The sequence below is a fragment of the Humulus lupulus genome, chromosome 5 (assembly GCF_963169125.1).
Source record: "Humulus lupulus chromosome 5, drHumLupu1.1, whole genome shotgun sequence".
Taxonomy (NCBI): Eukaryota; Viridiplantae; Streptophyta; class Magnoliopsida; order Rosales; family Cannabaceae; genus Humulus; species Humulus lupulus.
In genome coordinates, this window is record NC_084797.1 from 195,404,847 (window position 1) to 195,422,723 (window position 17,877).

Consider the following 17,877-nt stretch of genomic DNA (forward strand, 5'->3'; position numbering starts at 1 on the left):
TCGAAATGGTTCGAGCATAATCTTCCGAGATGTGTGCAAAAACTTTCAGTCCAACCATCCAAAGGTGACCTCGAAATGGTTCGAGCATAATCTTCCAAGATATGTGCAAAAGCTTTCGGTCCAACCATCAAAAGGTGACCTCGAAATGGTTCGAGCATAATCTTCTGAGAAGTATGCATAAGTTTTCAGTCCAACCATCCAAAGGTGACCTCCAAATGGTTCGAGCATAATCTTCCAAGATGTGTGCATAAGCTTTCAGTCCAACCATCCAAAGGTAACCTCCAAATGGTTCGAGCATAATCTTCCGAGATGTGCTCCCTTATTCTTGTTCGCCCCTTATAAGAATGCATGGGCGAACAGGTTTCATTAAAGGGTTATGAAGGAGGCGAACAAGCTTCATTGAATGGTTAAGTTAAGCAGTCCCTTATGTGTACGAATAGGGTTTTGTGGCGACCTCAAAATGTTCACGAGCCTAATACTTCGAGTTGAGTTCCCTTATTCATATTCACATAGCATGAGCTTTTAATGAGCGAATGGGACTCAAAATCCAAGTCACCTCGAATAGGCGTTCATGTGATCTCGAAAACCACAACATTGCTTAACATTATTGTCTCAAAACACAAGTATGTTTGAGAACAAAATTTTTTGTTATAGTTTCAGCTCGAATGATTATTGTCTCGGAGAAGAACCTTGCCCCTAACTCGGTTTTAAATCATGGTCTAGTTCGGAGATGAACTCCGTTTATGGCTCGAATGACTCATGTAGAGTGATGGCTAGCCTGAGTACAAATGTTAGATATTGCTTGGATGATGTGGAGGGGCGATCAACTCAAATGACACTTATGGGTCAGCTCGAATGTATTTGATCTCAGAATTGTCACTAATGATTTTGAGTTGTTAGTTTCATAAGATCCCTTGGTTTTTCAAGCTCTGTTTACTTCTGCTAGTTTTAAAGGCTTATAAACGAACATATAGACCGTCTTTTCCATGAGAGCTCGAATCTCATCTTAGCTGTCATGAAGCTTGAGAGTTGATGTCCTTGATTGCTTGTATATGTCATCTCAGAATTGCCTGTAAATAGGGAAAACATGGTTCTTGTACATAGGCACGAGAACATGGTTCTCTTAGGCACGAGAACAGGATTCTCTTGACAGCTTTGAAGAATTTTAAACATATTTTTACATTCTTGTTCCCTTAGTATAGGCTACAATGCGCGAACAGGTTCTCTTTCCGTGAGGAAACATAGAAACGAATAGGTTCTTTGCATGCTTTTGGCATGCTATTCCAGTCCTTTTTTGGTTGTTATTGCCCCTAATAAAGACATAGAAGCAAGTGAAATTCCATACACTAGCTTTGCAAGGTTTTCGAGCCCTCCTAACTTCCTGTTCGCCTAGTATAGGCCATTATGGGTGAATGGGTTTCCTTTTTCGGATGGTTGGGGTTGCCTACTCCTTGTTCTCCTTTGGAGTGTATGCACGAGCGCACAACTGTTTTTGAGGATTTATAGTTTATACTCATAGGCGAACATATTGTATACTCATAGGTGATCAGGTTGCACTTTCTATTCTCTTGTGTTGTATACAAGTGAACGAACATGAGATCTTTTCTAGGTTTTTAAGCTTCTTTGTGATATCCATCAATCCCATAAATGCATAAATGCAAACAGGGTTCCAAGCAATGGTTTTATCACTGTTAACAACTTGAAGAAGTCGCCGCCATAAGTGGATCTTTCCTTGAACCACCGTGATTGCTTCACCTTGTAATTTGACGAATATGGTGTTTGCTTACAACTTGCAAATGCACCATAAATGGCCTAGGTAAAAATGAACAAGTGGAATGATCTGGCCCTTGACGGAGTTGGGAGTCTATAGGAGATGATTTCATCAAAGTCTGTATTCATAGACTTCGTTAGATTGAACCTTTTTATCTTGAATATGCTATCTCAATGAAAGCACCAAACTGTTGACACATTTTTTCGTCAACTTGAGAACATAAGAGCATGGATTCAAGAATAGAGATTTAATAAAATAAATAACACCATATTTTATAGTGGTTTGACCCTAAAAAGATGGCCTACGTCCACTTGGTCACTTTTATTAATATTTAAGCTTGAAGAACCATAATTTCTGGTGAACTTGCATCGCTGGTTGTTCTATAGCCCTCCTTTGCTTTTTACACTACATAAGGACTATTTGTTTAGGAATGGAGTTTCACTATTATGAATCCCCCCCCCCCCAACCCATTTTTATATCATCTCCTCTTATTTATAGTGAAGAGTTTAGGGTTACAATTAGATCACGAGCCTAAGTTATTGGGATTGGCCCACAAATAATACATTATAACTCAAATATAGTTATATTTTGATAAATGACGACTCTGTATTCCTACGCTAATTCTGTTAGCGCAGATGTTGTGTGTTGAACGAACATGCGTAAAATAACCATGATGCACGACCAAGTGTCTCTGTTAGCGACCCTTCTTGTCTCTTTAGCAAACCTCGTCCTTCTGGAGCAAACAGGAATAGAAAAATATGGCCAGACCCCTCATGTTAGCGTTTGGTGGTTTTACTTTGTGTTTTGTGAGAACATGAATGCGATTAGTTCTTTTCATCATCCATTTATAATTACTATTTTTTGAAACGTCATCATGTTAAAAAAAAATTGGTATAGCATATATAAAAAAATCACGCAAAACATATAAAATAATAATATTATTAAATAAAAATGCACGTACAACAAGCAGTTTGAACTTTATTTTTGACATTTTAATTATTCATAATTTATCGAAAACCTATAGGAGGCTCACTATATAATGAACAACATCATGAAAAAAATTATGGTCAAGACGCCCTTATGTATCCATACAAGGAGCATGTGTATGAATAATGTGAAAAATAATTCTTTACATACAATCTCCCAAAAAATATTTTAAAATATATATTGTTTAATGATTACAAAAAACTGCTCGAAGAACGCTTATGTTTTATAGCTAAAACATAATTATATATCTACTAGATACAAGCAACATGCAATGCACATTTACATAGTTTTATTTATAGAATTTATTAATTTTGTATCATTATCATATAAATTTCAAATAAACAAACAATATTATTTATAAAGAAATGATATAAACATATTAAAAATTAAACCAAAACATTATTTATGATTTTTTTAAATATATATATAATATGCTAACATTTTAAACATAAGTGACAATTTTTTTTAATAAAAATTAAGATCATGTATTATATATTATTATTATAATGATATTTTATAATATTTAGATTTATATTAATATAAGTATTAAATATTTAGTATTGTATTAAATATTATAATAATAATAATATTTGAATTCATATTAATATAACTTGCAAAAAATTAAGATTATCATAATAATATTTTATAACATTTAAATTTATATTAATATAATTATTAAATATCTAGTTATGTATTATATATTATTATAATAATGATATTTTATAACATTTAAATTTAAATTTATATTTATATAATTATTATATATGTAGTTGTGTATTAGATATTATTATAATGATGATATTTTATAATATTTAAATTTATATTAATATAATTGATAAATATATATTTTTATGTTAGTTTTAAAGATATATTCCGTTAGATATATAAAATATTATGTTAAAGTCAACAAAACAAAGTGTTAAAACTAAAAATTTGTATTATCTACACATCTATATCTATCTATATTTATATAAATAAGAGTATCAAAGAAGTGATGTGACACTCTAAAATTGTTCCAAGGCACTCTTTCTATTTTCTAATTTTTTATATTTTTTAATTCTTCTTTTTAAAATTTATGATTATTAATTAATTAAAAAAGAGTATCAAAGAGGTGATATGACACTCTAAAATTTCTCAAAATCACTCTTTCTATATTCTGATTTTTTACATTGTTTAATTCTTCTTTTTCAAATTTATGACCATTAATTAATAATCTATATATTTATATAAATGAAAGCATCAAATAGGTGATGTGGCACCATAAAATTGTTTCAAAATATTCTTTCTATTTTCTCATTTTTTTTATATTTTTAATAATTATTTTTCAAATTTATGATTATTAATTAATTAAAAAAGAGCATCAAAGAGATGTTGTGACACTCTAAAATTGCTCAAAAATACTCTTTCTATTTTCTCATTTTTTAATTATTCTTTTTCATATCTCTTCTATATAAAAAGTGTGTAGATAGCGGAAATTCTTGATTTAATGGAATTATTATAAAACTCTGTTAAGTTTGACGACTTTTAAGAATCTGACGTTAATTTTAATAGACTTACTTTAAATAACGGAAATTATTAATTTAACGGAATTATTATAAAACTATGTTAAGTTTGACGGCTTTTAAGAATCTGACGTTAATTTTAACAGACTAACTTTAAATAATTAAAAAAATTAAAGTAACATGAAAATAACGTGAGGAATCTAATGGTATTCTTCTATATAAACTTTTTAAGTACACGTGCATATTTTCGAGCTGTTGAAAAAAATATGTTAACGTCATTGGAAAAAATCCCGCAATTGATATTTTTATGTCAATTTTTAAACATTTATTTAAAATAATAAAAATATTTATAGGGCTTGATTTTATTATTTTATTTATTTTTTAATTTAAAAAAAACATCAGTTAACATTACCCGAGTGTATAATCTGTTTCGTCTAGATATTTTAAAAAAAATCAAGTTTAATTTTTTTTTTAAAATATCTTTAACTTAACCACACTCCTATATAAGAGTCACCTTATCAAATATAATTTATCTCTCTCGAAACTCTATCAAATGTGAGTACATTGACTATATTGTTAGGCTACCTTATCAAATATAATTTCTCTCTCTCCAAACTCTATCAATTGTGAGTACATTGACTACATTGTTAGCCTGGAGTTGAACAAGAGAACACGGTAAATATTTTTGTCACACAAAATTACATCTCAAAATCTTTATAATCATCCATTATTGATTTACTATACAATTTTCACATAAATAATTACATCTCAATTTACTATCCAATTTTTTCTCAAATAATTGCATCTCAAATTCTTTATAATCATAAATCATTGATTCAGTAACCATTTTTTTCCACAAATCAGGTGGTCAATCTACGCAGCAAAGTCCCAAGGTAGGTTGACACATAAAAATAATGCAAATTCAAAATTTTTAAACAAATTACTATATTCACTTATCAATTACTCTATATCATACATCATTGAATTACTAACCATTTTTTTTTCTGAAATTAGGTAGTCATTCTAAGCAAAGTTACAAGGTAAATCAACAGTCAAAAATAATGTAAATTGAAAATGTTTAAACAAATTACTCAATTCAGTAATTAATTACTTTATGCATCTTATTCAAAATAAAATTTTATCTCAAATGAGGCAGTGAAATGCCATTTTATACAAATTCAATTATAAATTACCATATTCATCTTATAGAAATTTGTTTTTTTTCTCTAATTATGTAGTTATTCACAAATCAGTGCAGTTAGTTCATATAAGATAAAGTTCAACAAATCACAAGGTATCTTCTTATACAAATTCAGTTATGATATATTATGCTATGTGAGTAAAAATATTTTAAATCTTTTCAGTTTATAAATTTAGTGAGTATAAAATAGTAACAAAGCAAATAGACAAATAAAACCTACAAACATTAATAAGAATTTAGGATTGATTAGATTAACTATCAAGAAACAATGCTAATGCAAAAATAAAATACTTAGATCTAGAGCTAACTCATTAATACTTTGATTGTTAAAATCTAATTTAATTTTATTGAAAACCCATGTAGCCATTAAAAAAGAAAAACAAAAAATTTTAAAACTTATACTTGCCCTCTGAAAAGTAACACATAACATAAATCCACCTATGCCAAACCATTCTCAGATCATCATATGCCAAAAATTTTACAAGCATGAATCCCCAAAAATGCTTACATTAGAGGAAAAACAAAATTAAATTATAAAAATATTTCAACAATACTCAAACAAAAAATTAATCACACAAATAAAAGAATTTGAATAAGTAGTAATCAATTTAGTGAGTTTAAAATAGTGACACAATCAATTAGTAAATAGAGAAATAAAACCTACAAGTATTAATAAGATTTTAGGATTGATTAGATTAATTATCAAGATTAAATAATACTCAAACAAATAATGCTAACAATGCATAAATAAAATTCTTAGATCTAGAGCTAATCCATTAATACTTGGGATTGTTAAAATCTTACATAATTTTATTAAAAAAACCATGCAACCTTTATAAAAGAACAACAAAACTTTTAAAACCTATACTTGCCTCTAAAAAGTAACACATTAATACTTAATACAACATGCACATACAAAAAATATAGTAACACATAAATTCACCTATGCCAAACCATTATCAGATCTTCCTATGATAGAATAGTTAGGAAAAGTTGAGAAAAAAAATAATAGAATCATATAAACAAAGATCAATCTCCTCAATTTGTTGGATTCTAATATAAACAAATATAATAAGAAATGAAGAGATCAAAAACAATAAAAAAGGACTGAACAGATTGAAAACAAATTCAGTTATATTTACTCTATTAATCCTATACAAATTCAATTATTAATTACTACATTATATTATGCTATGTGCGTAAAAATATTTTAGATGTTTTTAGTTTATGAATTTAGCGAGTATCAACATCCAACCATCAACAAGATTTTAAGATTGATTAGTTAACTATCAACATTAAATAATTCTCAAACAAATAATGCTAACCATGCATAAAAAAAGTACTTGGATGTAGGGCTTGGGATTATTAAAATGTAACATAATTTATTAAAAAATTCCATGGAGCCATTAAAAAAGAAAACCAAAAACATATAAAACTTATACTTCCATATCACATTAATATTTAATTTAATCTTTTAACCCACCCCATATAATGAAATTCATTCTTTAAACCCACTCAATATATGAAATTCATAATTTAACCCACCCCTATTAAACAAAAGTACAAACAAATAAATATATACCACATAAACATAAATCAACCAAACAATGGCCACTGATATGACAAAGTATACCACCAAATTTATACAAAATATGAAATTGTCTAACAATTCAAACCAAAACCAAGGAACAAAAAAAGTACTGAGAATGCATCAACAATTCATCCAAAATTGAATAAGAAACACAGAAACAAACAATGGCCACTGATATGACAAAGTACACCACCAAATTTATACAAAATATGAAATTGTCTAACCATTCAAACCAAGGAACAAGAAAAGCACTGAGAATACATCAACAATTCATCCAAAACTGAATAAAAAACAGAGAAACAAACAATGGCCACTGATATGACAAAGTACTCCACCAAATTTATACAAAATATGAAATTGTTTAACAATTCAAACCAAAACCAAGGAACAAGAAATCCACTGATAAGTGATCATTGCAATATCAACAAACAATGGCCACTGATAAGTCACCATTGCAATATCAACAAACAATGGCCACTGATATGACAAAGTACACCACCAAATTTATACAAAATATGAAATTGTCTAACAATTCAAACCAAAACCAAGATACAAGAAATCCACTGAGAATCCATCAACAATTCATCCAAAATTGAATAAGAAACAGAGAAATAATTCTATTGCAAAACTAAAAATATTGCATTGTATGCATTACAATTTTGATTAGATTGGGCATATGTAATGCATTATCGATCCATAAGGATTAAATAAGAGAAAAAAATCCTAAAATAAGTAGAATGCAATTGAAAGAAACGAAAATTTCTTCCGAAAAATTAACTAAAAATAAATTAATATCATATAAAAATTAAAAATTAACCAAAAAAAGAGTAGAGTAGAATATGTAAAGAAGTAAGTAGTCATAAAGAAACAAAAAGAGAAACTAGAAAACAAAACAAAGTAAATAAAAAGACATCAAAGAATTAAAAATACTAAAAAAATATATAAAACATAATAATGATGCAATAATTTAAGTGTAATCCCAGTATAAGTAAATGAGAGATAAATTAAGTAAAAATTAGTAAAAGGAATCAAAAAAATTCTGATCATTCTTGAACTTAAGCAACATATCAGCTATTTCAATTAAGTAAATAATAGAAAAATATATGATAAAATAAACACCAACAAAAAGTGTAAAAAAAATAAGAAAGATTATTTATTTATTTTGAGAAAAAAAAAGTTTTGACTTAAAAAATGAAAATGATAACAGAAGTCTGAAGAGTGAAATGACTAATAAGATATATCCAAATATAAAGGGTATTCTGTCAAATTCTGATAAAATACAGGATTCCCTATTATAATTTCCTCATATCTAATGAACAGTAAGCAGACTAGAAAAAGGAATGCAAAAACAAGTACTATCCAATACATGATTTTAAAAAAATTATTGACACCAGCACATTTATATTTATTGGAAGAAAATTCTAGGATTGCTGTGATAAGGGCTTTATAACTGGATCTAATATGTTTATTACCACAACACATGGTGCAATAGAGGGGCAATTAGATTTTGAGATGCAATGAACTTTTAAAGAAGTATACATAAACAATAAACCATTCCACGATCATGGAACAAAGAAAGCCACCAAAAATAATTATTAGGAAAGTAAGTAAAAGCAAATAATCCTTATGGCCAAAACAATTTATATTTCCTTTATCCTATCCATTCCTTTATCACAACCACTTATTTTTAGCTATGATTAAAAAAGTATCTTAATAAACTTATTTTTACAAGACAAAAATGATACGTGCAACTCCCAACTAGAATTCAACTAGCTTCTGATATCAAGAATACCACACCTAATCAGATTTACGCTCCCTATAGCAAGAAAGCAATCACATTGAGGCTTAAAGAAACCAAATGACATCCGACAGGATTGAGAGATAGTTTACCTTGCTTTTGGCAATTGCCTTTTCCATAGCTTCATATTAACCATCTGTATCCTGACCACAACATTGCAAAGTTAGCAACATTTGGACTCAGCATAGATCCCTGTCATAAAAGAAATATAATAAAAATGCTCCTTAATATAACATAAGGCAACAAAGAAGTAGATGGTTACCTGTTATAGATGCAAACCTTGAACTCATCTGAGCCTCAGCCGAAATATGAACAAAAAAGCAAAATCACACATTATAATACAAAGAAAATATGAATCACCCAAGAAAATTTATCCAAAAGAAATTTAAAGAAAGTAAGTACCTTTTCCCCCATAGCTCTGAGGATCTCAAATCTGAGCCTCAGCCGAAATGGTTTATGGAATGAGAGTAGTGGGAGAGTGGTGCTACCTCTATGGGAAAGGTTTTAAAGTGTGGGAGGAGAGGAGAAAGCTGGTGAGCTAACAATTCAGTAGCGAATACAAGGAACAGAAGAGAGGGTGGGTGGAGCTGGTGGAGTGGTGGAGATGGTGGAGTGGTGGTGGGTTCCTTTGCCGAGAGACAAAGAGAAGACACGGTTTAGACAGAGGAGAGGGGAGGGAGACGGCTAGGTTTATGTAAAGAACGCCCTAAACTAATACTTACAAAACATTCGCATAACATAGTTTATAAAAGAATAGCATTCATTATCAAAGTCTCAGGGGGACTTATTTAAAACCATGCAAGTTGGCGCCACAAGTTTTAAAATAAAACATAGGTTTTTATGCAAAGTTCAAAGAAACCAAAAAATTAAATAACTGAGTCCCACTGATAGTTTAGGAAAGTCTCTTAAAAACAAAACATAATTTAAAATGGCGTTCTACGTTGATCGTTTTTTCGTCCATAGGATTTCCCCACGCCATACACCCCATGATGAAAGAACTCCTCACGTCACCACGCGTGCCATAGAGAAATCCTATTTGCTACCTGGAAGGAAAGTAAGGGGGTGAGCTAAAAGCCTAGTAAGGAAGTACAAACAAATAAGCAAGTAAGAATACAACAAATACAAACACTAACGTTCATCTAAAACATCATGGTATATCATAACATAATCGTAACATATCATCATATCATAATATAATCGTAACATATCATCATATCATAGCATAATCGTAACATATCATCATATCATAACATAATCGTGACGTATCATCATATTACAAACATACAGCATACATGATGAGCATGGAACGCTAGTTGTCCATGTCACCCTATGAGGTAAACAGGAGATCACTGGTCCTTGAATAACCTCGGCGCGTCCGCCCTAGGAGTTACGTCTCAATGTCCTTAGTAACTCGTGCGATGTATCTGACATCGTAATCTGTTTGATGTATCTAACATCGTAATCTGTTTGATGTATCTGACATCGTAACTGGTTTGATGTATCTAACATCCATACGCATATCACATTCAACATATCATCACATTAAGGCACTCATAATTCATAACAATTTATTCACACAACAGTCTTACCATTCATAGCATAAAATCATAGAATCTATCTAACTTCCTTACCTCAGGTCCAAGCTAAGAATTTCACAATCTTTCAACGAGCCTATATCATAATCAAAATAACATTTCTTAGGTTCATAAAATTACTATTTTGCCCTTCCATACAACTCATGTGTGCATGGGCCATGCACTCATGATAACAGTTACACTAAACATGCAATTATCGCCAAAAAGAATAATGCTCGTTTTACCCATTTTACATGCATGATCGTTTTATAACAACCACATAGTTGAATATTAAACATAATTTTGGACGTAAAAGTGGATTTGCATGTAACATGCATACGTGGGAACATTGCGTAATAAAGACGTTTTCAAAAACGATAATTCTACATTTCTTACTTTTATTGTTTTAAAATCAATAGACATATTGCATGCTTTATTTTTCTTAAAATTTCTAAGTTGATTAAATTTCTTAAAACATTATTTATTCTATAAAATTATTTTATTTTAGCTTAAAAATAAAATATGTGACAAATTTCATTCATTAATCTCAAATTACAAAGAATTTACCAAAAAGCTTGGATTTAATTAAAATACCTATTTTTAATATGTTTCTTTAGAAAAATAAATTGTATCATTGTGTTACATAAATGAGGTGAGAAAAATATATTTTGAAGTGTGGGAAATATATTTTTATTTAAATTATTTAAGACTTAGTTTTTATGTAACAAAAATCCATATGTGACAATTTAAATAAATTTTTTTAACCTTTTTAAAACAAACTTTCAGCCACCATTTATTTTCTTTAAAAATCACAAATAAATAGAATATAAATATTTTTCTCAATCAAAATAAAGGAAAATCATAACTTATCAAAATATGCATTTATACCATTAAAAATACAATTTTTCAATATTACCATAACTTAGGAAAAATAATTTAATCCAAAAACTTATCCAATTCATTTTAGTGAAACTCACTTTATATTTTCTTACAAAAATTCCAGCAACTATTTTTATCATTAAAAATCACCATAATCAATTTAAAAAGCTCATATTTTCTAAAATTCAATAAAAATTCTGTAGGTAAATAATTGAGTAAAATATCATTTTAATGGGACTTAAAATCCCCTTTTTAATTTCATAAAATTAACATAACATCAAGAACATTACTTATGCATGTAAATCATCTTTTTATCAACTTTTTCCCAATTATTTACAAAAAAAACAGCAAGCTTAATTCCTCATGAAACTCAACTTTTATCCCAAAAATTACATAAAATCATACATGTCCAAAACCTCATCATACTCTTATTATATGCATGTTTCTAATATCACCAACATATTCACATGAATTCTTTTAAAACCATTTTTTTTGCTATTCCATGAAAACCAACAAAACACTATCAATAACAATAACATATAGTAATTCATAAGCACCATATTCACATATGCCTTATATTATCCTAACATGTTTCTATCATTATTTTCATGCATCTTATAATTTATTCATTCTCAATATAACATACATCCTATCAAAATTTCATGGATCCAAATATCAAGATTGCCAATTATCAACTTACCCATAATACATAGGTCCTAAAACATGGATCTAATATATTGAAAATCACACAACATCACACAAAAATATCAAGAACATACTTAGGTATGCCTAGGCCGAAATCTCCATGCATGCATTCATAGATTATCACCAATTTTTATGCATAGCAAAATCAACATCACAACCCTTTTAAAATAAATCATACTCTCAAAATATACAAATCATATTCACCAATCCTACCAAAATCAACCATTAACATCATCATCAAAACCTCATAGACAACCCACCAAAACCAATATAAAGGCTAAGAAAAGACCATTACCTCTCTTGATTGTAAAATCAAGAACACAATAAGATCAATACCCAAACTCCACACCCTTGTTCAAGCCTAGGGTTTTTATTGGAAAACCACCATGAGGAGAAGAAAGAACCCAAACACACACAACAATAAAACAAGTCAATAACATATTATCAATAAAAAGAGATTATACAAACAAGAAAAACAAGAGAACATACTCTAAGATGGGTTCCTCTTCACCTTCTCCTTCTTTCTTTCTTTCTTTCTTCCTCTCTCTCTCTCTACACGCCACTCTCTCTCTCTCTCTCTCTCTCTCTCTAGGTCACGGCAGCCACAAGAGCAAATGGCTCTTCTCCTCTTTCCTTTCCCCTTTATCATTATTCTCTCATAAAGCCTCACCAACACAAAATGGTAAGTTTCCTTTTTCCATTTTATTTTCTCTTAATTTCTCTTAATTTTCTTTTATAATAATAGATATAAAGGAATAAAAATGATCACATGCCTATCCCCAAAATAACTATTGTCTTCAATTTTTGATTTTTATTACTTAAAAGAAATAATTCCTTTCCCACTAGGTTCACACGCCCAAACACCCTATTTCCCTTTTCTTTTTTTTCTTTTTTTTATAAATTAACTCAAATAAAATCTAAAATAAGGAAATATAAAGTGTGTAGAAAATCTACACATGTGTACCATGCTACCATGCACTAGCACACACTAAATCACTAGGGTGCATTACTATCTATCATGCACCTTAGTGCATTCCACCATAGCTCACATAATTACCTCAATTGTCACACTTAATTAAAATGTAACACTAATAGTAAAATAACATGTTACACAATTATTCACTTATTAAATTAATTAACCAAACAATTCTAACAATTAAATAAAATAATAAACAATCAAATAAAACAAATAATCAACCAAATAAAATAACAACACTTAAATAAAACAATTCATCACACTTAACATTTAAATCAATTAAATCACAAAATTTAAATAATCTAAAAATTTTTTTTGGTGCACTACAGTTTAGAAATGAAATGGGGTGGGGGTAGAAAGATATATATTTATACTAGGGTTTGGGAGGTAGGGTTTGATTATTGGGCTTCAGTTAATTAGTTTGGGTTTTGCCCAATAGACACTTGTCAAAAATGCCAACCCAAGGTACAAGATTGGATCATATGAATATGATTGGACCCTCAACTCAAGAACACTAATAGAAGATGTAGAAGAACAAGACAATCAAATAGAGGCGCCACAATATAACATCGTTCCATTTACAGACTTGCACTCTTACAAAGACTCAGCTGAATGAATAGGTATTTCAAATTTAATTCTTATACAAATTGATTATCATCAAAATAACCATTTTCTTATTTCAATATGTAGATTTCTTAGCTGTTGCAATCCAGATTGAATCAACAAAAGAGATAACCACAAAATTTCAACAACAAACAATCCAAGAGATATATCTTATTGATGAAAGGTAAAAAAAAAACATACTTTCAATTACATTTAGTATTGATATTACTTTACAAAATGTACACTAACATTTTTTATTCAATCTAATTTGTCAGTTTCAACCCAATAAAATTGACTATGTGGGGTCGGTTTGTCCAAGACGAATGCAAAACAATAACAAAAATTATTGAAGAATACCCAATAATATTGGGAACACAAATAGTTGTTCGAACATATAAAGGTACTTACAAATACATAACTTATATATTCTTATATCTTTGATATACTTTCATTAATATAAATCTCAAATTGAACACAGGATTGTCCTTATCATCACGTTCATCAAGTACCTTTACAATCAATCCTCAAATTCCAGAGGCAACTGCATTGAAGCAATGGTAATACCCCCATATTAAAATACACATATTGCTCAAATTACTTTACATTTAGTTATATTATTTTCATACAATCTTCCTATATTTATTAACTTTTATTACTATTCCCTTTTTATTCTAAAGGGCGAATAATAATACACTGAAAATCAAAAGTATCATTGAAACGTCGTTGACACATCTATCTACTACTATATCATCTATTGGACTTAAAAAAACCGTCAAAATTTGTGATATTCCCCGTGCAATGAAGGCTTTGCAATCTATGGAGGTAAATATTACTTTTTTATTTCAATTTAATAACAAAGTACAATTATTAACTTTCTAAAGAAATATTCTTATTTGATGTAGAAAAAATACTTTTGGATAAATATAATTGATTCTGCCCAAATGTACTATTACATGTCGTGTGCGACATGCCATAGAAAAATACGACATAAGTATAACGAAATAATTGTTTGTGAAAATCCAAACTGCAAACAGCGAGGCACCCCTACACCACAGTGAGTACATTTTATTTAAATTTCTAAATAAATTATAAATTTTATAAAACTAATATTCACATTAAAACTAATATATTTAAATAAATTTTAAGTGCTAGGGCATATGTGCAACTAGAAGATGATACTAGAAAGCTCGATGCTGTTATGTTCGGAGAAGTAGTAGAAAAGACATTTGGTAGTTCTGCAGTCCAGTTGATGGAAAATTCTACACAGGTAAGAATAAATATTACTACATTTCAAAATAATACATATGAAAAATACCATAATTTATATAAATTAACTCTAAATTGTTCTTGTAGGAAATTCCTCATCACATTGAAATTGTTGCAAATAAATTAGCAGGAAAAAAATGGACAATCAAATTGTCTGGAGATGAAGAAAAAATGAATAATGTGAAATACAAACATTTCATTATTCTCTCAATTGAAGCCAAACAAGATAACAATAAGGATGAATCATCATCCTAAACTACAAAGACAAATATATTTCTTCATTTTTTTTAATTATTTATTTATTCAGACAAAATCACATTCTTTATTAAACTATATACAATTTTATTTTTATTTTTTTATTTACAATGTTATTATTTGAATTCCAACAATATTTTTAGTAATATCTTTATGTCATACATTATATTAAATATTGTCTTTTAAAATATATGACACTGATTATAGGAAATTTATTCATTTGGAACCCGTATTTTTACAAAATATCATTTTGGTACCATTTTTTTCAATAATCAATCATATGGTACTATTTATTTCAAAATCATAGATATTTAGTATCTAAACTCAAATTTCATAAATACAATTTTTATCAATATGACCAAACTGTCATCAATTATATGTAATTAAGTAATTAAATTTATATTTGGAACTCATATAATTGAGAGAAATTTTATTAAATTGGTAAAATTATATCAATTAAATACATAGTATCAAATGACTATAAATGTAAATATAGGGTAGCAAAACGATACTTCACAAAAATATACTGTACCAAATGCTTACCTACTCTTGATTAAATAATAAAATTTAATACGAAAGCTATAAAATAAAACTAAGTTCACACATTTTCTTAATACAACTAAGCAAACGTGCATTGCACGTTGCTTTCTGCTAGTATTTATATAAACGAAAGTATCAAATAGTTGACGTGGCACCCTGAAATTGTTCAAAAGCACCCTTTCTATTTTCTCATTTTTTACATTTTTTAATTATTATTTTTCATATATTTATATAAATGAGAGTATCAAATAGTTGATGTGGCACCCTGAAATTGTTCAAAAACACTCTTTCTATTTTCTCATTTTCTATATTTTTTAATTATTCTTTTTCAAATTTATGATTATTAATTAATTAAAAAAGAGCATAAAAAATGATGTGACACTCTGAAATTGCTCCAAATCACTCTTTTTATTTTTTTACATTTTTTTCTCATTTTTATATTTTTTAATTCTTCCTTTTCAAATTTATGATTATTAGTTAATTAAAAAAGAGCATAAAAAATGATGCAACACTCTGAAATTGCTCCAAATCACTCTTTTTATTTTTTTACATTTTTTTCTCATTTTTTATATTTTTTAATTATTCCTTTTCAAATTTATGATTATTAATTAATTAAAAAAGAGTATCAAAGAGGTGATATGACACTTTAAAATTTCTCAAAATCACTCTTTCTATTTTCTCATTTTTTAATTCTTCTTTTTCAAATTTATGACCATTAATTAGTAATCTATATATTTATATAAATGAGAGCATCAAATAGGTGATGTGGCACCATAAAATTGTTTCAAAATACTCTTTCTATTTTTCTCATTTTTTAATTATTATTTTTCAAATTTATGATTATTAATTAATTAAAAAAGAGCATCAAAGAGATGCTGTGACACTCTAAAATTGCTCAAAAACACTCTTTCTATTTTATCATTTTTTACATTTTTTAATTATTCTTTTTCATATATTTATATAAACGAGAGTATCAAATAGTTGATGTGGCACCCTCAAATTGTTCAAAAGCACTCTTTCTATTTTCTCATTTTTTACATTTTTTAATTATTATTTTTCATATATTTATATAAATAAGAGTATCAAATAGTTGATGTGGCACCCTGAAATTGTTCAAAAGCACTATTTCTATTTTCTCATTTTTTTATATTTTTTAATTATTCTTTTTCAAATTTATGATTATTAATTAATTAAAAAAGAGCATAAAAAAATGATATGACACTCTGAAATTGCTCCAAATCACTATTTTTATTTTTTTACATTTTTTTCTCATTTTTATATTTTTTAATTCTTCCTTTTATTAATTCATTAAAAAAGAGTATCAAAGAGATGATATGACACTTTAAAATTTCTCAAAAATACTATTTCTATTTTCTCATTTTTTACATTTTTTAATTATTCTTTTTCAAATTTATGACCATTAATTAATAATCTATATATTTATATAAATGAGAGCATCAAATAGGTGATGTTGCACCATAAAATTGTTTCAAAATACTCTTTTTATTTTCTATTTTTTTTTATATTTTTTAATTATTATTTTTCAAATTTATGATTATTAATTAATTAAAAAAGAGCATCAAAGAGATGCTGTGACACTTTAAAATTGCTCAAAAACACTCTTTCTATTTTATCATTTTTTACATTTTTTAATTATTCTTTTTCATATATTTATATAAACGAGAGTAACAAATAGTTGATGTGACACCCTGAAATTGTTCAAAAGCACTCTTTCTATTTTCTCATTTTTTATATTTTTTAATTATTAATTTTCATATATTTATATAAATGAGAGTATCAAATAGTTGATGTGGCACCCTAAAATTGTTCAAAAGCACTTTTTCTATTTTCTCATTTTTTTTATATTTTTTAATTATTCTTTTTCAAATTTATGATTATTAATTAATTAAAAAAGAGCATAAAAAAATGATGTGACACTCTGAAATTGTTCAAAATCACTCTTTTTATTTTTTATATTTTTTTTCTCATTTTTTATATTTTTTAATTCTTCTTTTTCAAATTTATGATTATTAATTAATTAAAAATGAGCATCAAAGAGATGATGCGACACTCTAAAATTGCTCCAAATCACTCTTTCTATTTTTTACATTTTTAATTATTCTTCTTCAAATTTATGATCATTAATTAATAATTAAAGAAAAAAAATAAAATATCTAATTATAAAATTTATAATATATCTTTACTTAATTTTAATTCAAATTTGATTAG

The 17,877-nt window shown here is 27.6% G+C and overlaps 1 protein-coding gene across 1 annotated transcript; it reads left to right on the forward strand.

Annotated features, from left to right (window-relative positions):
• Positions 1-13,436: 13,436 nt before the first annotated feature.
• Positions 13,437-15,108, forward strand: LOC133779823 (replication protein A 70 kDa DNA-binding subunit B-like). The gene is made up of 8 exons (XM_062219726.1): positions 13,437-13,449; positions 13,675-13,771; positions 13,863-13,987; positions 14,066-14,144; positions 14,265-14,409; positions 14,490-14,641; positions 14,734-14,854; positions 14,941-15,108. The coding sequence occupies exons 1-8, from the start codon at positions 13,437-13,439 to the stop codon at positions 15,106-15,108; spliced, it is 900 nt and encodes a 299-aa protein (XP_062075710.1).
• Positions 15,109-17,877: the final 2,769 nt, after the last annotated feature.

What these genes read in the sequence shown, in the direction of transcription:
- LOC133779823 (XM_062219726.1), top strand. An exon ending in GCAACTGCATTGAAGCAATG is followed by an intron (nt 14,145 to 14,264) that starts GTAATACCCCCA and finishes TTTATTCTAAAG; the next exon opens with GGCGAATAATAATACACTGA. An exon ending in CGAGGCACCCCTACACCACA is followed by an intron (nt 14,642 to 14,733) that starts GTGAGTACATTT and finishes ATAAATTTTAAG; the next exon opens with TGCTAGGGCATATGTGCAAC.